The sequence below is a fragment of the Tursiops truncatus genome, chromosome 5 (genome assembly GCF_011762595.2).
Source record: "Tursiops truncatus isolate mTurTru1 chromosome 5, mTurTru1.mat.Y, whole genome shotgun sequence".
NCBI classification, from domain to species: domain Eukaryota; kingdom Metazoa; phylum Chordata; class Mammalia; order Artiodactyla; family Delphinidae; genus Tursiops; species Tursiops truncatus.
In genome coordinates this window covers 112510664-112531562 of record NC_047038.1, presented here as the reverse complement: position 1 = coordinate 112531562, position 20899 = coordinate 112510664, and the positions used below count along the sequence as shown (strand labels likewise).

Sequence of the window (20899 nt, the reverse complement as noted above, 5' to 3'; positions counted from 1 at the left end):
TAGAGCGCAGGCTCAGTAGTTGTGGTGCACGGGGTAAGCTGCTCTGCAGCATGTGGTATCTTCCCGGACCAGGGCTCGAACCCGTGTCCCCTGCGTTGGCAGTCGGATTCTTAACCACTGCGCCACCAGGGAAGTCCCCTCTGAGCTCTTTTAAGAGCAGGCATGAGGCTGGGTTTTCATCTGCGATCTGGGATTCTCTAAGGAACTCAGGTTAGTTGCCAAGTTCAGTGGCTGCTTGTGGGGGAGACCAGCCCCTTTGGTCTCTCTGTTTTCCTTTGCTTTTCTAGGACAAGATGAAGGCCTCAAATAGGACGGTGATGAGGCCTCCTCTGTACACTGTCCGTCTTTCCTATACTCGCCTTTGGTCCTCTGGGGCACTCACTGGACATGGGGCCAGGGCGGCCAATCCAACCCCTGTCCTCCACACCTCTGCCACCTCCAGGCCACCCACTGCCAGTGGTCAGTCAGAGGCATCAAGACCCTCTGCCAGCTTCCTGCCTCAGTCAAAGCACAAGGAGCCCAAAGTGAGGGAGGGCAATGGAGAGAGTGGCGTGGGACACCCCAGGAAGACCAACCCAAGGCCTGAGCTTGGGCAAGACGAAGCCAGGGCCCCTTTGGGGATCCAGCTCGGGACTCTGCAGCTGGAAATCCTGCTTTGCCTCTCAGCTGCTTTGGGCATGGCCGTGGCTGCTGGCCTTCGCTACCTGCATACCCAGTCTTGCCGCAAGCGGACAGAAGTATTCTTTAGTGAGCCTGCCGGGCACGCACCTGCCAGGAGTGACGGAGGCGAGATTGTGCATGTCAGGAGGACTGGGGAGAACAGTTTTGTTTTGGTTGAAGCAGAATACAACTGGATCACTCCCTCTGTGGGTAGCAAGAAAACAGTCCTCTGAGAAGGCTTCTCAGTGCCCCCCCTTAGACCCTGCAGAGTGTCTCAGCCAGAACAGAGCTACTGAGACTAGTTAATGAGGACAGGGTTTCACTGTGCCTCCCATCAGGGAACAGTGAATGGAGGGAGCAGCAAAAGGACAGTTTTATCAACAGAGGGAATTACTTTCTGGCTTTGTTGTCTTAACATCTGTAATTTAGCAGGTTTTTTTTTTTCTTATTTTTTTTTAGCAGCTTTTTTTTCTTTTTGCAATTAGACGTTCTGTTTGAAGAGTTAAACTCAACACAATGAATATTGTATAATCTGCTCATTAACTAGACTCCCGTGGCCACTGAGCTTCCTCCGTTGCCTTAAGGAACCCGCAGAAATAGAACTTCTGTCCCTCCTCAGTGTGTCAGCCTCATCGACTCTCTTTGAAAAAAAAGTAACGTTGAGGTTGAGTCTCTTGCAAGAAAAAGGACTGCAGCCCTCCCTTTGCCTCTTCAAACCACCCCCAAAGAAGTCCTGTTTTCCAAACTGGAGTTCAAAGGTGGCTCTGATGTCGTTGTCTGGGTGAGCGCAAGGGTATTCAGTCTTCTTGGACACTCAGAAGCCCAGCAAATCTGCCATGGAAATTGATCCAAAGCAAGGAAGAGTTTAGAGAGTTGGATTACCCACATCTGTGGGAAAACATACATGCAGCAGGAGGCCATAAACACCAGAGAGGGGTAAGCAAACCTCTTCATCAGGGGTAAATGGATCTGAGATCACCCATCCATTTACACTTGATGAGAGACTTATGTATCCCAGAGACTAGCAGACGTCTTGCCTTTTGCAAAAGGTCATGCTGAAAAAAAGGATGATACCAGCACAGTTTTAAGAAGAGTCTTTACCCGTCTAAGAAAGCAAGAAGGACGAAGACTGTCTACCCGCCCTCATGACTTTATGAAGGTCACTTTGATTTAGCAAGAGTCCCATAGATACTACATGCGGTCAAAACAACGTGTTTGAATATAACTCTCGAATATGCTCACCTAATATAACACAATGGAATTAGCTGTCTTTTCAAAGGTAAACCTATTACAGAGTCACGATCCATTTAAATGTGGAAACGAAAACCACTATAGATTTGGAAAGGGTATTTCTTGATTGAGCACCTAAATCGTGCAGGTACTGTGCTAAGAACTGTACATGTATTTTCACATTCAATTCTCACAATAACTTCATGAGGAATAAGTTCAGTACATCGCTTAAAGAGAAGGAGGCATTCGTGACATCTCGATTCAACAAAAACATTTTTTAAAAATTGGGTGTGTAGGAAAGAGCTGCTTCTGTTTTTCCAGCCCCTGTTAGCTCACTAAGCATCAGTTCCAACACTCTCTCCTCCTGGATTCTGGGGTTGACAGATCTGTCCCCTGACTTCAGGCAAGCACCTCATTGGGCACGTGGAGACCTAGGTAATTGTATGTTCACAAATGAAGGTGTTCTAGGAATGCTGTGGAAAGAGACACATGTACTGTACTCCAGGTGGGGCCACAGATATCCCTCCTACATACCCCACCCTCCCCAGGGATGCCCCCCGCCAAGATGCAGAAGACAAGCCATCTCACTAGTGGAGAGCTCCCATCTGGCCAGGTCACATCAGAGCTGGGTGCACCACATATACACTACCTTCCAAATCTTTCCCGTCCAAGAGGATATTATCCTGTGTAAACACACTGTTTTGATTCTCTATTGCTGTGAAACAAACTACCCCTTAACCCAGTGCTTTAAAACAACGCCTACCACTGATGGTCTCACGGGACGCTGGGGTTGCCTGGGCTCAGCTGGGCAGCTCTTCTGCTCTGCCTGTTGTCAAATGGGCTGGGACATCCCAGATGACTCACTCACGGGGCTGGCAGTTCATGCTGGCTGCCGGCTGGGTACTCACTGGGGCCGTGGATGAGTGTGAGAAACAATTTGCTTCTCCTCTTTGTGGCTTCTGACTGCATAGTGGCTGGGTTCCCAGAAGGAGTGTCCCAGGCAGACAAAAGCAGAAGCTGGGCATCTTGGAAGGCTTAGCCTGGGAAGTAACATGGCTTTACTCCCGCCACGTTCTGGTGGTCACAGCATGTCACAGCCCTCATTCTTCCAAGGGAAGGGCAACAGATTTCAGTTTTCAAAGGAAGAAGTGGCAAAGGAGTTGAAGCTATGCTTAATTCACTGCATCGCTGGTTAGACTGCTGACCTGCCACGGGGCTCGTGTGAGAAGAGACAGGCTGCTCAGCTTCAGGAGATGCCATGGGTCACCCTCCCTGCAAAGCATCAAAGGGGCCGAGGGAATTCTCCAGGCTTTAGGGGGGTTTTTTGGTTTGTTTTCTTGTTTGTGTTTTGGCCACACCGCGAGGCTCGCGGGATCTTAGTTCCCCCGACCAGGGATCGAACCCATGCCCACTGGATGGCCAGGGAATTGCCCAGGCTTTAAGGTTTAGGCACCTCCTCCTCTCCAGCTGGGAACTTCAGGTCAGGCACGATAGTGACAGGGTGCAGAAGAGTCAGCCAGACTTATGAGCCTCAGCTTCCTCATCAGAGATAAATGGATCACAAAATGATTTATCTCTTTTGGCTGTTGTGAAGATTAAACGCATGTTGAACACTTAGCTGCCTCTAACCGACATGCCATTGTTATTAACATCACCCTGCAGCTGCGACACTATCTTTAAATCTAGTGCATTTAGAGAAATCCTATGGCCACCAAAAATGTGATTCCCTGTCCGTGACAGTTTCTCCCCCTGTGCCCCTACTGCCCCAGCCCAGCCAGTGGAGGCATCACCGCGTTGGTTGTCATGGCAGCCACTGGTTACAGTTCCTGCTGGGGTCAGACATTTTTGCTGAGACATTCTGAGTAAACTCCGTTTAAGGAAGGGCGGCTGGAATCCCCAAGCCTGAATTCAGGACACATAAAACCCCTCAGTCACTGATCTTGAAGGTCCTCTAAGCCTGGCTTCAGAGAAGCCCCAGAGGGGAGTGAGTAGGCAGTGTTCATTTAACCTGAAGGCACTTACTAAAGCACAAAGCCCTTAAAAGTTATAAAAAGGCAAAGGACTCAAATGCAGCATCTTAAAATAACTTTTTTGTTTTGTGGGAACAGCTAGAGAATTGCTCAGCCCACCACGTCTCGGAGAAGGAAGTTTGGGGCTAAAGACACACTTCAGGGAAGATAACAGAAAAACAATTGCTAAAATCTCTATTTTAAACAAATCGTTTTACATCTATTGCGCCAATTTCATAATCACAGATCGGGGCTAGCGGTGGGCTTTAACCTTTTTACATTCAGAGACTATTTTTGATATTTCTAATTAATTTCTCCCCTTGGATACAATAATTTTGGTAAATCACGACTTAACGCTTAACTGTAGCCCCACTGAGCTATCTCACTGGCAAGGCTGTCGGCATTAATTTACTGTTACAATGTTTGTTTTCTTTTTTTAAAAAAAATCTAATTAACAACAACAACAACAAAAGGGATCAACAAGCCAGTAAACATTTAAACAAGTGTCACGTTTTATTTGAAATGTTGTCTGGGAAGAGCCGGCATTTTATGAATAAATTACAGATAGCGTACCCTCTCCTGGTCCTGGACTTCCGGTATTACAACGTGATCCCAGCCTTTCTGGAATGCAGGCTCTGTGATTTGATTTCATGTCACCCCGACGTATTCCCCTCTTCTAAAAAACGCTGTGTGGCAAGGAATTTCTTCTATTCGAGTGAAATGAATTTGCATTAATTTGTTTTATTAAACTTGAGAATTTCTCCGTTGTCTTAAGCTATTCGGAACTCGGCTCCATCTGGCCTTTAGGGGTTTGCAAAAGCGGCCATAATCATCTCTGGCTTAGAATGTCAGGAAGGCCTTGGTGACGAAAGGCCGGTTGATGTTTTGTAGGTTTGCTCTGTTCTTTAACTGCGAAAAGAAAAGTGAACATTTTGAGACTCTGCTCCTCTGAGCAGATGGGTGGAGCGGCCGATACAACCGAAGTCTGGCAAATGTTTTTCGGTGTTTGTATTTTGCTTTTAAAACATAAATCGTTCATGCTACACTGTCTCCACGTTCACTGATGGCTTTCCATCTTGCGCAGAATAAAATGTCAATATCCGGACTGGGCTGACCAGGTACTGTGAGACCCCGTCCTCCAACCACCTTCTTGCACATGCCCTGAGTTTCCAAGAACGGTTCAGGGGTGCTGCACAGCTCCATCCAGCTCCCTTGGTCTGGCTGCCCTTCTTGTCTGGAAACTGGTTCCCCCCAGAATTCCACAGTCTTCAGAACTTTGCTCCCATGTTGCCTCACCTGAGCAGCCTCTCCTGTGCATTGCCCCCCCCCACCACTCTCTATGCCCTTGGCTGCTTTAATATCGACAGCGCTTCTTACCTCCTGAGTCTACGCATTCACTTGTGTGTTTATTTTCTGACTCTCCTTGACTGGGGTGCTTTGTAAAGGCAGAGGCATTGTTTATTCATTGCTGATTGTTCCCAGTACATAGTAAGTTATCAATAAATAACAAGTGAGTGAAAAGTTCAGTGTTCGTGTTACTGTCACCACTGCCTGGTCTAGATCGAACTTGAATATGCAGCCAGCACCTTGGGCCGCTGCAGGTGCCTGGGTGTCAAGCAGTATGAGTTTCTCTCCAAAGGTGAACTAAAGAGTGCTGTGTGCCACTGTCCCCAGGAGGGGAATATTCTGTGTCTCAGATCCAAGGCTTGGAGAGTTCTTGGTGGGGGGAGGAGTTGAGAATGGACTTACCCTTTCAATCTTGGCTGGGCAGAAGAGAAACTGAAAGGAGTCTTCCCACTTCACCTGTGAGCATCCTTTCCTCAGTGTATGTGGTCTGGCACGGGCTTTCTCATCCTCCATGCTATCAACATTTGGGGTTGGATCATTCTTTGCTGTGGAGGACTGTCCTGTGCATTGGAGAAGGTTTAGCAGCATTCCTGGCCTCTACCCTTTAGATGCCAGTGGTACCCCTAGGCGTGACAACCAAAAGCATTCCCAGACATTGCCAGATGTCCCCTGGGGGGGCAGAATCACCCCCAGCTGGGAACCACTGGCCTAGCAACTAAGAGATGCAATGATAGGCCCTTCGATGAAGCCGCATCTCCTAAATCATTCTCGTATTCAGTGATGGAGTGGGCAGCATTGCAATAGAGAGCTACAAGATTCAAAAATTGGAAATGGCTTTAAAGATAATCTGACTTAGTGGTTTTGAATTTTCAATTTTGCCTATTAGGTGAGACAGTAAAGGCTGAACGCTCTAGTTGAAGGCTGAGTATATTTCCCCTCCGCCTTCTCTCTCACCTTGAGGCACCGCCTCAGAAATGCAGGGCTCCAACAAGCACGGACTGAAATCACTAACAACACCTCCTCGTTAAAGACGATGAGAGCAAGGCCCGCGAGCCGTCACAGTCAAGCAACAAGACAGGGTCTAGGTGGTCCTCGGATTCCTGCCTTTCCCCTCGACTTCCAACCCACTTTTCTTTCGCCATACTCGGCAGATCAGTTATTTTCTTGGACCATGTTGGGTGCTGTAAATATTTCAGTGGATCAAGAGCGAGCCTGGAATCAAGCAGAAAAATGGCCTGGAATGATTAATCTACAGTTGCCATCAGGACCAGAAGGATGAACGGACTTTGAGCGATGGCCACTGCGGTGGGCTGAGGGCGTTACCGAGTCCAGGCTTATGCCGCTTCCCCCACGACAAGCCAGTAATGGAGAGAGGAATTGCTGGGGCCAGGAGTAACGACTTCATTCGGGAAGCCGGGAAACCGAGAAGATGGTGGACTTGTGTCCCAAAGAACCATCTTGCCTGAGTTAGAATCCAGGCTTCTTTTATACTAAAAGGGGGAGGGAGTAAAGCCAAACACTCCCTGGTTCCCATCAGCCTCCGGAAGGGATGTGTTCATTTCTTCCTTCCTGCAGCCATTCACAGGTGGGCCTGGTCAGGATGTTTCCCGTGAGCTAAACAAAGGTATTTTAGCTTAATGTTCATGACCTGGGAAGCAGGGTTCCCAGAGATGGGCCATTATGTACAATTTAATCTTATAGGCAACATCCCTTTAGTGATTAACTTGTAATAGAATACAAAAGATTCTCCCTTATTACAAGGGGAGGAGACATAACGGAGGGAAAAGAGACCAATAGGCCCAGATAGGGAAGGTGCTGGCTGTCCCCATCCACTGCCCAGCTAAGAGACACCACTTTAAGATGTTTCTCTGGTTTACAGACGCCATCTTGAACTCAGTGCCTCCCTTCCTCTGGGCTCCTGCATTTTCCTTCCTTCCAAGAGCCCCTTGGGAGAATCTTCCCCCCATCAGCTGGTCAGAGACGGTTTCCGCCAAGGGTTTTGTTAGTTACTTCGTCGAGGAAAGAAGCTGCCTGGAGATACAATCCATTGGATGTTAAAGAATGTGTTTTCTTGATTTATAGTCAGGCCAGGCAGGGTTGTCCGAGAGGCAAGGAACCAATGGGGCGATCCACTTTGACTAATGATTAATTATTATACCTAAAGTGATGTTTTCCTATCATCTGATAGGCTAGAAAAATAGACTACAGCTTGCCAGGTTAGCGTCACGGGTCACAGACGTTGCCTCTGCATTTTCAGATTGTATTATCCATTACAGTCGGCATCTTCTCATTTAGAGACATAATTTGTTGTTCTCGCAGACAAAAAAAAACCCCTGACATTTCACTTGCAAGCCGAAGATTAGAATCACAGCACAGGACCACAGATGGGAGTACATTAGGAGGTGGTTGTGGCGTCCCTGCATCAAGGACAGGAGGCTTGTGCCAGGAGAGCTGTAGAAGGCGGTGACTTCTGATCTTTATTATGCAAATGTGCGGCCCCGAGAGCCGGGCTGTTTAACCTCATCAGGGGAAATGTCACTGATCATTTCAAGCTCCAAATGTAGCACAAGCATTAGTACTATTATGTTATGATGATTATTATTTGTAGGACATGATGTAAGCCCGAGCCCTCTGATGAAGCTGAGTCTCTGCTTGCCCAGACCCTCTGGGGTTGAAAATCAAGTCTTCTTGTTGTTAAACAATTAAACAAACCAATATATTTTGTTCTCTCTCTTTAGTGCTTGTGGAGGGGGCGCTGTCCAGGTCTGGTGTCTGCCGGGCATGGGGAAGATGGTGAGAGTTTCACAACGTCTAATTTCCACCCCCAGATGCTTCCTCTCCTGTCTCCTGCAGGAATGATGCCCCAGCGACAGAGGTGTTTAGAGAAGCCGGGGCAGGAGAGGGGGACGGATCTGGGGGTGGAACATGGTGAGGATGGAAAAGAGAGAGATACTGCAGGAGATTAGAGAAGAAAGGGCTGAAAGAGGGGAAAGGTCCTTCAGCCCCGGGCATGGGTCCCTGCTATCTACCGGAGCCATAAAGCAAACTGAGAAGGCTCCCGGATCTTTTTGGAGACAAAAAGAGATTGGAATCAAGCAACAAAGAAAAGGAAGTCAGTGAGAAGGGGAAAAGTCAGAGGCAGTTGACTTGCAGCCGGGGGTGATAGAAGGCAAAGGCTTGTGCATCTCTGAATCCAGATTTCAGGACCCGAACTGGCAAGGTCCTAGTTTCCGAAGAAGAGACTCCCGATGTGGGAAACTAAGAAATAGAAGTAAAACACACAGAGGTAGTGAAGTTCTGGAAGAGACACAGAGCCCGGGTGTGTTATTGCTTTCCCCTCCCACAGCCTGGCAGTAGGGGAAAGGTCCAGCTTTACAAGTAACCCAGGAGGGAGGCTGATTCGCTGCACAATTGGGAAGACTAGACACTTCTCCGCAGACCCTCAGAGGCTCTCCCATCTGGACCCAAATCCTTCAGACATAAACACTGACATCAGGATCCCAGTCCAATTCAATCAGACTTCTTAGGAGTAGGGCCCACGTCCGTATTTTTTAAAGCTTTCCAGGTGACTCCAATGGGCTGCCAGGGCTGAGAACTGCTGCTTTAGATTCTGATGGATATAAACTCCACAAACTCTTGTGTGTTTATGTTCTGCTGTATCCTCTGGCCTCTAGCACAGTGCCTGGCACAGAGTAGAAACTGAATATAGATTCACTACATGAAAGGATAGTGGGTAAAGCACGGCATTTCTGTAATAGAAACAAGTCCTATAATTAGGCCATGCGGGGCATCTGTGCAGAGGAGTTACCTCCCAGCCCTCCAAGAGCCATGGTCTCGGGGCACGTTTGTCCCTTGTTGTGTCAGTGCAAGCAGACGCACAGATGTTGGGCTCTGGGTGTGGGTTGCTTAGTTGACAGCAAACCAACAACACTACCACCCAAGGAGTTGGCCCAGTTGTCTTCCTCTCTTCTCCCAGGAGCCCTGGTGTGACAACATGGCTTTCAGAGAAGAGGCTCAAACCATCACGCCACCATCGGCAGGCAGCCCGCTGTGGGCCATTAATCTTTCCCCACCAGCAACTGAGGAATAGACAAGGGTCATTTCCGGTGGACTTTTCTTCCTTCCTCTTCCTGCTTAAGGTCCGGTCAGTGATGAGTTCGGCAGAAGTGTTGAGTGACCTTTTCACTCCGAGGCAGGAAACCTGTCCCTTTGGCCGCTGGATGAGAGAAGCCTCGTGAAGGGAAGCTAAGGAGGGTCCCCGGGTGTGGACTTGGATCTGAGTTAGTTTTGTGGAAGAGCATGTCCTCAGCATCTCTGCAGGACCGAGGTCGAGGGAGTCTGACATCAACGGCCAGACTCGTGTACCACTGTCAAGAGCCAGAGAAGCAACACGTTGGATTGGAGCTAGAACCAGTGTATGGTCTGGGTCCTTCCTCTACTCTCGCGGGAGTCCTGCAGCAGTTGCTGGGAGACAGGGAGCCGCGTACTGTGAACCCACTTCAGACGGTGCGGGATGCCCATTCGAAACCTGCGGGCTGGGAGAGACGTTGCGATCTCATCGTTCCCCTCCCCATTTCCACCAAGAAACAGGGCATAGGGAAAGAAAGATAGACACTATTTGGGAGTAAGACGGGCCTCAATTCCAAACTTGGCAGTGCTACTGATGACCTCGACGACGTCTGGCCAGTCCTTTCAGACCTACACATCTATAAAATGAGGATGACACGATTTACCGGGCAGATTTATCTTGAGCAATCGATCTCAGGGCTATTGCGAAATCTCCCCGTTTGGATCCTATGGAATTGTTATTTCACCGTTGCGCTCTGAGCTCTTTGAAGGTACAGATGACATCGTCTTTTTATCTTTGTATCCTTAACCTCTAACACAGCAAACAGCTGGCCCATAATAGATGCTTAACGTAACCTTCTCAGAGCAGTCTGCCCCAACGCTCAATCTCGCGACCCCCCAGTTATGCATGACACTCTCTTGGTTTCCTTCAGAGCCTCAAAATGATATATTTGCTTGTGTATCATCTACCTCCAAATTACACTGTAATTTTCATGAGATCAGGACCTTGTCTGTCTGGGTGGTCTGAGTCTAGAACAGAGTGCCTGGTGCCCAGGAGGTGCTCAAATACGCTTCTTGAATGGGGGAAGGAAGGAACGGCAGCTATTTTATTACTACTCGTGGTAGCAATGGTTGCAAGATGAATTGGAATCCATCCAAACGGAGAAAAGTTCATGGACTCTGGAAAGCGGACCAGAAAGGGAATGGGAATGGTCAGAAGCCCTTTGAGTTTCCTCCGCACAAAATTCTGCCAGGGAAACCTTCTTTAGGGCCGGCGATTTCCTCAGGCCTCCGCCAGGGGGCCCTTCATGCTAAACTGAGCCGCGTGAATGGGGTTTTATGACGTGGACGAGGGCTGCCTCGGAGCCTGAACTGGGACCCTCTGGGGGGAGCGGGCGGGGGGCCACACCCACTCCTGGGCTCGGCACCAGTGGAAGGCTCCAGACGGCTCGGGCTCTGCGCCAGGCTGCTTGGTTCCAGTGGGAAAGCTGACCTTGGCCAGGAAGAGGCACAAATGACTCATTGTCCCACATCCTCCAAGGTAAAAACCCAGCAGTGTGTGTGGCCTTTGGGGCTGGACGTCACTGCAGCCTTGGCTGCCTCCGCAGCCAAAATAAAAGCCGTCGGCCAGCAACCCAGGCGCAGCCTAGGAATACAACCCAGGGATCGCTCCCATTGTCCCCTTCCACACACTTCCCTGCACGGAAAGTTCCTGAACACTGTGTGTAATTTCCAGTTCTAAAAGTGGAGCACCATTTCCTTTTAAAGACTTCAGGCAGCCTTCATTTCCAATCAAGACCATGTGACATTTTATGGACTCGTGGAAGAAACTGGATCTGTTTTCAGGTCACGTGTGAAGAAGGTCTGGGTGGAAGGTGCTTTATTTTTATTCAGGAGTTTGGCAGCCAAGTCACTTCAATTTGTAAAACGTGCCACTGCCTTCAGATTTCCACTAGAGGGCACTCTTGGAAAATATTTATAAATATATATTTTATTGCTCTGTCTAGGAAATGCTGTTTGTAAAAAGAAGGGGGGAAAAAAAACCACCGGCAGCCCAGTCTAAATTTCAGGGCAAGCCCTTTGCTTTCAGTTGGAACTATTCCTGATTCTTCCAGAAGCACAGCTAGAGAAGGAAGCTGGAGAGCCCACAGGCAGCTGCTACCCTTGTCTTCTGTCCTTTTGTCCACATGGGATGCCGCTGACCAACCCCGCTCGTCCCTCCACCCCCGGGCCACGGCCCAAATCCCCTCCACGCCATAGGGGGCCACCCCTGGCCTGCCTGGAGAATCCCCTTGGAAAGGGGCTTAAAGATGCTGAATTTGGGGGCCTCTGGTTTGGTTGGGGGCCTTCCCTCACGAGCCAGCGGTGGCCAGAAATCCTCAGAAAAGCGCCAGGAAGGGTCAGAGGGGTGGCTGGAGCGTCAAACAATTAAAAATAGGGCTTCCGGGCAGGCAGCCATGGAGATCTGGCTTGATATGTAAATAAGTGTAAATAAGAGCAAGCCTCGGTGCTGGGAGGACGCTGTGCACATCTTGTGCAGCCTGGGCTGTCCGGGCCGTGGTGGGCGGCCTTTATTCTGCACACAGCCCAATTTAGAAAAAAAAAATTATTTTTTCCCACCCAAAAAGAAAATAGCTTCACTGAGTTCCACGGGTGGGGTAGGGGTGGAGGACAGGAGATTATTCTTCCAGCTTAAAGTTCATGCTCAATGAATAGAAGAATGTCAGTGAAGACATTGGCACTGATTTTTAGCCGCTCTAATTTAATTCTGGAGCATATTTGATACACAGCACTCAACTTTCCCATCCCTGACGTTTCTGTCACCTTTTAGAGTTGACACCTCATTTCATCCTGGAATCAGCTCTGTGAGGTGGGTATTACCATCAACATCCCATTTCACAGACGGAAACTAAACTCAGGGAGGAGCAAGGACACACAGCAGCGGTACAGAGCCCGGGGCAGAGGCAGTTCAGTTTCAGCTGTAACGTTTTACTGAGCATGCGCCGAACCGGCCGCTGCTTCTTGCTCTTCCTCAAAAACCAGGCTCTCCAAATGTCAAGGCAAGTCTTTGACTTCCTTGGAACCGTTCCATTCTTCCAGAATGAACCGTTCCTCATTCTTCCAGAAGCACAGCTAGAGAAGGGAGGGAGAAGTACAAAGGCAGCTGCTTCCTTTGTCCACGTGGGCATCTTCCCCGTAGTCAGAGCTCCTGTCCGTCTGGGTGGAGCCACCAGGGGGTGCCCCTTCCTCGGGGCATCCCGGGTCGATCAGGGTAGGCCTGGTGCCCAAGACCGCAGCTTGCTCCAGGGTCCTCCAGGCAGGAAGGCAGGCATCCGTCCACTCCTTGGCCGTCCCCCCGCTGACCTTGGCCTCATCTGTGCAATCCCACAGGGACGGACAGCAATCCTCAGAAGGCTGCTCTCTGTCCAGAGGTTTGCGCTGCAGGCTTCCTGCTCTCTAGTTCCTCTGTCTGGAGGGAGGCTGCACTTGAAAGTAGGCTTAGGGTTCTCAAGAAGCAAGATGGTCGCAGTGACTCCTGAAGAGCTCCCCTGTGGCCTAAGGGCTAGGGCGGTAGAGAAAGAGAGGCAAAGACCACAGAAGGGCTCTGGGCAGTGGTTCCCAAAGTGTGCTCGGCAGATCGACTTTCCCTTGACTCCATTCTGGACTTCTTTCCGTGAGCACGTATTAGTTTATAACTAAACACACAGGTGCACGCGTGCGAGCACGCACACACACACACACACACACACACACACACACACACACACTCACACAAAGCACTCGTGCAGCTTTGAAAACCAGCTCCTGTCCAGTTTGTCAGGGCGAGTAACACCATATGCTGTAACAGTGACTGCGCATACAGATGGATTCCCCCCGCCCCCCAGATTCGGATGCAGCCGGGAATCTATATTAAAACTGTTGATACCCGTGAACAGAAACAGACACAATAGGTTGTCTCCATTTGATAATACCGAGGTGTCTGAAAGCATGGCAACAGAATGAAAACGCAAATTGGGAACCTGGGGGCTACTTTCTGCTTCAGAACCCCGTGAGAGGGGTTGGATAGGAGGATGGGGGAGTGAGAGAAGGGAGAGCAGAGGCTCTGGCCTGCTGCGAGTGGTCCCGAACTCTGGTCTTTTCTCGATTCATCTAAAGGGTGAGGTCAGGCTCAGGTCTAGGAACCACAGGCTCCCGTCCTAACAAGCAGGGCTGGAGGGACCCAGAGAGAAGGAGGTAATGGGTTTCTCCGGGCACAGAAATGTGGCAGTGGATTTCCTGGTTCATGGCTCTTACAGGTGGCTCAGAAGTTTCCTCCACACACCTTGGCCGGGTTTCCCAAAGCCAGGTGAGCTCCGGAGGCGCGGGACCCATGGTTCGCATCCTCCAGGCCCATCCCCTGCGCTGCGGCCGCCGCGGGTCGGCAGAAGGGGCGGTGGGTGCGGTCTGCCCCCTGCCGGCCAACGGGATGCGGACGGCGAACTGGCGAGGATGTTCCTCAACAGCCCAAGGCGGCGCCTTGTATTCAGAGCCCCAGAGTCTTGGGAGGACTGGGCGCTCCTGGGATGACCCAAGAGGGGCCACACTGCACCGTCCCGGAGGGGTTAGAGGAAGTGGAGCTCGGACAAGGAAACTCTCCGAGGCCCAGACCGGGGATGCTCGGTGCCGCAGGTTTCACCACCCGGCGAAGAGGAGGGGTTTAGAAGTTTGCAGCGAGTCAGACCGCCCCGTGCATTTGCCAGAACAATCCAGTGTGGGTGGGAATTCCTCCCCCTTGGTGGTGAGGAGAGTCCAGTCTGTGGGCGTTCCATAGACTGTCTTCCGAGAGTCTGGCAGGGCCTGTCTGTGCCCAGAAAGGGAGGAAGGGTCTTTCTTAGCTTCAGATGCTTTTAGGCTGGTGGCTTAGATAGTTCTATGAGGGAAGGAGAGAGGCGAAGATAAAATACCCTTAGAGAGCATTGTCCCCCGTGCCCCTCATCCAGAGAGCTAGTGGGGAAGCCACTGTCCCTGCCTACCCTGCCCTGTAACTCACACCTTTCGGGGACGCATTCAGCCGCCCAGCCCTGCATCGTGCAGCAGACACGGATAAAAATGTCTTTTAGGGATTTTTCTGTTGCGATTTTGACCGCTCTTCTTCTGATGCTGCAGAATCAGATTTTCTCAGTTGTCCCATTGCTTCTGACTACTTTCTAACACAATGGCCTCAGAGGGAAAAGACAAACCTAGATTAATAAGGTGCTCAGGAAGGGGGTGAGACGAGAGAGCCGTCAGGCCCCCCGAGCGGAGGTTGCTGAGACGTGGGCTGGCCTGGCCTCAGAGGCCTGCCACAGCCGGGGGCCTGTCGCCTGACTTCTCCTCCGTCTCCACAGAGTCCAGGGCTGCTTAGGGCCAAGTGTGATGTGGACACTTGCCTGCTGGTTGGTGACAGAAGCTCATTTTCCATCTGTCAAGCAGCCTGACACAGAGCCGCTAATGATCTTCTGCCAGGCGAGGCCTGGCTGGATTTGAACCAGTGACCCAGAGGTAAAAGGCCCTGATGCAGGGCTCCCTATGCAATAACTGGCCTGCCTCTGCCTGGCCCTGTGCTCTCTGTTCCTCTGCTCCTGCGTTCTCCTCATACAGTTGAGTTTTGGTTGGATCCTAACTTAGCATTTGGGGCTGAGCGGTTCAAGTCCCAGGAGGGCAAGCAGGGGTGCATTTCTGTCCTGGGGGGCCGTGAGATGGAAGGCAGTTGGAGGGCAGAGGGGCGGGGCCATCTTGATTAGCCTGGGCCCGAAAGCCACGTGCTCTTCCCAGGCTGGGTGCCTGATCCTGGCCTCAGGACCTTTGCACGCATATAGAGCTAGCCTCCACAGCAAAGGCTACAGCAAGAAATGTACGTCTGAGGGGTACTGAGGCCTAGATGCTCTGGGCCTCAACTACTCTGAGGTCAACATTGTCATCATTTTTTTTTTTTTTTTTTTTTTTGCTGGTAGTTTTCACGAAAACAAAAAATGTCCTTTCAGGAGCATTCATAGGTTGATTAACATGATGATTCCCATTCACTGAATGATAATCGAGTCCCATGCCACTCTCCAAAAATAGTTTTATCATCTGAAGATGTCTCCTCCAGAATTAGAAAAGCAACCTGGGGGACAGTAAGGGCCAACCCATCGTTCAACAAACATTTATTGAGATTCCTGCTATCAGGCAAGCATTCTCGTTATCAGGGTTGCAGAGATAAACAAGACAAGGTCCCCATTGAAGGAAGGAATCATTTAGAGGGAGAGAGGCATGTGGACAAAAGTGATTTGACACAATCTGATGGGTAATCAATAAGCAAAAGAAGAAATTCAGTACGCATTTGAAAACCAAGGGCCGTGTCTCACTGTAGGGGTAGAGGGTGTAGGGGACACGGCTGGAGCCCACAGATCAGGAGTCAACATTGCAGAGGGGGAGGGAAGCACAGGTGCTGGCCAGGTCAGCGCCCAGGTGGGCAGCCAGGCTTTGCCACTTATAAGCTGGGGCATCTGACATTTTCTCTCTTGGAGCCTCCACTTTCTAGTCTGTAGAATGGGAATAATGACACCAATATAAAACATCTTCATAAGGATTAAATGGGATCATTCAGGTAAAGCATTGAGCAGAGCACCCAGCACCTGGTAGGTGACTGAGAAATGTCAGCAAGGGCTTCCTGGATTGGAGAAGGCTTTACTGGAGGAAAAAAGAATAGTAAATGACAGCAGCCCAGTGGACAAGACCAGCTGAGATTAAGGAGAGGTTTTGCAGATAGAATCAAGGGAATTTGGTGATTAGCTGAATATGAAAAGTGAAATGCGAAGGCTGAGGGGAGGACCCCAGGTCTGGTTGCTATGACAAGCCAGGAAGCTGGTTGTGGAGGATAGTGTGTAAGGAAAGATGTTACTGACTTTTCCTTCAGGGCCAGGAGTGCCTTCAGGATGCCCGGGGTGGGGGTGGGGGGTGGTGGGGAGGGGTGGTCTCCAAACACAATTGGAAATGTGAACTCAGGGCTACAGGACTGGGAGCTCTGGCTAAGTTACAGTGGTAGCTGGCGCTGCGAGAGTGGCCCACAGGCTCCCAGTGGGAGTGCATGGGGGGGTGGGAAGAAAGATCAGAGACCAGGATGCCTGGAAATGTCAATATTAAAGGTGTGAGTGGAAAGGGGGCCTGTGAACGGGAAACCCAGATGCTCCAGGGCCACGGGGGCACCTGACGAGGTGGAACTGAGTGGCTGTCCAAGAGGACTGTGGTCATAGGGGGACAGCCCTAGAGCAGCTGTACAGTCGGACCTCAGTATCAGCCGGGCGTTAGCAAATCAGTGTCCGTATAGGGCAGCTCTGTCAGCTGCATTATCAGGTGGTTCTCAGCCAGACTCAGTGCTTTTTGGGGAGTTGGGCAAAATTTCTGCTTGGAGTTTTTTGGAGTAAGTAGAAAAAGGCAAGACCCAAGCAGCAATGGTGGGCTGGAAAGGCCTTTCAATTCCTGCTGGAGGCCTGGGATGGCTGCAGTCGTCTTACAATTCAGAGTCAGGTGTCTTCATCAACTGATGAAGTAGGCACTCATGCCCTGGTCAGGTCCTGACTTAATTGGTGACATTTAATGGACTGCCTAATAGATTTTTTGCATAGATTAGAAGTCAAGCAGAATAGACCCTGACAGCTGACCCCATACATCCGATACGGTTTACCCAGGTCCCATCCCTGTGGAACCATAACAATAGCTGTCACTGACTGGGTTCTTACCAAGTGCCAGACACTGTGACAAGCCATTTGCAAGGATTCTCTCATTCATTCCTAATAACAAACCTGTGGCATTACACGCTTTTCACTTTGGCTTCATGAGCAGAGAAGTGATACAGATGGTATCCTGCCCCGTCTTCAGCATGCACAGGAGCTGGAGCGGCTGCTGAGGGGAAGGGGCATTGTCAGAGGCACCACGTGTGAGACGGTGAGAGTAGTGGGTCCCAGGGTAGGAAGTTGCCATAAACATTTAGCGGTGGATGAGCTCTAGCTACGTTGGCAAAACCAGCCCGGGAGGCCGCACTGACAGCAGTGCTCTCAGTGAACACCTAGCATCAGGGTCAAGAATGCCCACTAGGGATCCCAAGTCAATGTGGTTGTAAGGATTTCTAGTCTGGAATAGCCAGTAACAAGGGAACGACCCATGTCTAGGGCTGAGGCCAAGACTTGTTTCCTCCGTGTGTGGTCTTTTCCTATCAGTGGACTCCGAGGCCTGGCATGTGTCAGAAACCCTAGGCTCCTTCCTGCCAATGCTCTGGAATTTCTGAGTCGTGGGGCTTTTGAGTCACTCCAGCGAAGAGAAAACAACACCCTTTATGAAAACCTTGGTTGCAGAGTTCAGGTAGAGTTCAGAATCATTGCTAGCTAGTTTCTAGAATTTTGGAATATGAGAAAATAAGATCTTGCAGGGAGCACGTAGTTTCCGAGGTGCAGAAGAGTCTACTTAGTGGTGAGCAGTGTGGACTCTGGAATCAGGAAAGTCTGAGTTCAAATCCCAGCTCCACCATGTAAGCGTTGCGAGGCTTGCCCTCTTTTTCGTCTTGGTTTCCTTATCTGTACATCGCCGATAATAAGGGTACATATCCTCTTAGGAATGTTGAAATAATTAAACGAAAAACTGGAATAAAGAAGCTAGTATCGACCTGGGCGGCAGAGGGATTTTCACACCTTGGCTACTGTGAGTAATGCTGCAGTGAACACGGAGGGACAGGTATCTGTTTGAGTTAGTGATTTTGTTTCATTTGGATATATAACTGGAAGTGGAATTACTGGATCATATGGTAGTTCTATTTTTAATTTCTTGAGGAACCACCATACTGTTCTTCACAGTGGCTGTTTCTGCAGTTTTAAAGCACCTGCTGCCCATCACCCCTCAACAAACAAACAAATTTTTAGTACAAATCTGCTTTTCCAGCAGATATGTTTGTTCATTTGGAGGAAAATGAAGTAAAAGTTTCAACATCCACAAGGAAGTTATATAGGGGAGAAAAAGAACATTCCAGTAATACAGACACCAAGTCACAAGCAGGAATTCTGTGCATGAGATGATAAAAATGGAAACTCCTGGAAATCTTGGGGGGCGTAGAATGCTTCCCACAGAACATGGAATTCATTCTCAAACCATTACATCTAAATATAAATTAATATGTATTCAGACGGACTGGGGGATTGCAACAGCCATAACTAATATTCAGTGCTCTGATCTGTGGCACTTGCCAGTTTCTGGGGTGTAAACAGTCCCACCCTTGCCAATTTCAAGCTACCAGCAAGCTGTTCCTGAGTTGGCATCGGGAAAGGATGCCCTCGACTGGCTCTCAGGAGATGATACAAGCCGACTCCAGCTTACGCACAGATACCTGTTCCTCTGTGTTCACTGCAGCATTACTCACAGTAGCCAAGGTGTGAAAATCCCTCTGCCCCCCAGGTCGATACTAGCTTCTTTATTCCAGTTTTTCGTTTAATTATTTCAACATTCCTAAGAGGATATGTACCCTTATTATCGGCGATGTACAGATAAGGAAACCAAGACGAAAAAGAGGGCAAGTCTCACAACGCTTACATGGTGGAGCTGGGATTTGAACTCAGACTTTCCTGATTCCAGAGTCCACACTGCTCACCACTAAGTAGACTCTTCTGCACCTCGGAAACGACGTGCTCCCTGCAAGATCTTATTTTCTCATATTCCAAAATTCTAGAAACTAGCTAGCAATGATTCTGAACTCTACCTGAACTCTGCAACCAAGGTTTTCATAAAGGGTGTTGTTTTCTCTTCGCTGGAGTGACTCAAAAGCCCCACGACTCAGAAATTCCAGAGCATTGGCAGGAAGGAGCCTAGGGTTTCTGACACATGCCAGGCCTCGGAGTCCACTGATAGGAAAAGACCACACACGGAGGAAACAAGTCTTGGCCTCAGCCCTAGACATGGGTCGTTCCCTTGTTACTGGCTATTCCAGACTAGAAATCCTTACAACCACATTGACTTGGGATCCCTAGTGGGCATTCTTGACCCTGATGCTAGGTGTTCACTGAGAGCACTGCTGTCAGTGCGGCCTCCCGGGCTGGTTTTGCCAACGTAGCTAGAGCTCATCCACCGCTAAATGTTTACGGCAACTTCCTACCCTGGGACCCACTGCTCTCACCGTCTCACACGTGGTGCCTCTGACAATGCCCCTAAGTGGCCATCGACAGATGAATGGATGAAGAAAATGTGGTATATATACACAATGAAATATTATTCAGCCTTTATAAAGAAGGAAATCCGGCCATTTGTGACAACACAGATGAACCTGGTAGGCATTATGCTAAGTGAAATAAACCAGAAAGAGACAGACAAACACTGCACGGTATCACTTATATGTGGAATCTTAAAAAGAAAAAAGTAGAACTCATAGAAGCAGAGAGTAGAATAGTGGTTGCCAGGGGCTGGGGGTGTGGGAATGGGAAGAGGTTGGTAAAAGGGTACAAACTTTCAGTTATAAGAAGAATAAGGTCTGAGGATCTGATGGACATCGTGGTGACTGTAGGTGAGAACTGTATCATACAATTGAAATTCTCTAAGAGACTGTATTGAGCATGCTCACACACCCACAAGTAACTGTGTGAGGTGAAGGGTGTGTTCATTAATCGTGGGAATACTTTCACAATGTATGTGTATATTGGATCATCACTTGTACACTTCAGATAGCTTACAATTTTATTTGTCAATTATACCTCAATAAAGCTGGCAAAAGATAAAAATGATGATATGATAATTAACCACCACCACCACTATCACTTAGGCCATCACACATTTCCCACTGGACTGTCTTTTCTCTTTGGCCCACTTCCTCTCTGGTTCCTCTTCTTCCAGTCTTTGGACCTCTCAGCCCCCTTTCCCATGCTGTTGACTCCGACTCAAAATTCCTCTCACCTCAATGCATGGGACAGTCAGATTCCCTTGTCCGGCCCTTACCCCCCTAGGATGTGCCTAGAGGCCCATCTTTCTCAACCCAAAAAGGTTTTGCTTGACAAGTGCGCCACGGCTCAGAAATGAATTATGCCGTTCGCTCAAGAAGTAGAAGTAGCCCCAGTTTGTGCTTTATGCTTGTTAGAACTCTTCCAAAGTGTGATTAAAAGAAAAGGTACAATTAAAAGTAAGAACACCTCTGCATTCCTGGTCCTAGGAATCATCACTGATAAGTAGTCTAAGCATGGTTAAAATGCACCCACTTCTTAATTTTGTGGCCTTGAAAGCCACTTAGTCTGGGACTCAGTTTCTCATCTGTAAAATGGGGATAATACCACCTACCTCACAGAGTTGTTGAGAGGGTTAGATGAAATAATGTACAGGGCGTGAAATAGTACCAGGCCTAAAGGAAAAGCTCCGTAATGTTACTTATAAGTATACCTCTAAACATTTTTTATGTATGGAGTGTCCCTACACATATGTAACATATATTTTAACTAATGAAAAAATAGGATATATAAAAATAGTATGACAAAATGCATATTCTTCCCTGAAATTTATTCTTCTTCCTCCTCAACAATATATCGTTATTACGCAGTGACCGTCATTTCTTTTAATGCCTA

At 49.1% G+C, this 20899-nt stretch overlaps 1 protein-coding gene across 1 annotated transcript in view; it reads left to right on the top strand.

The window, feature by feature from the left end:
• The window catches only part of REELD1 (reeler domain containing 1), a 38793-nt gene extending 33233 nt beyond the window's left edge, over positions 1–5560 (top strand). Inside the window, 1 exon segment of the mRNA XM_033857321.2 lies at positions 288–5560. Coding sequence (XP_033713212.1) covers positions 288–893 — 606 coding nt within the window. The 3' untranslated portion in view covers positions 894–5560.
• The last annotated feature ends 15339 nt before the right edge of the window (positions 5561–20899 follow it).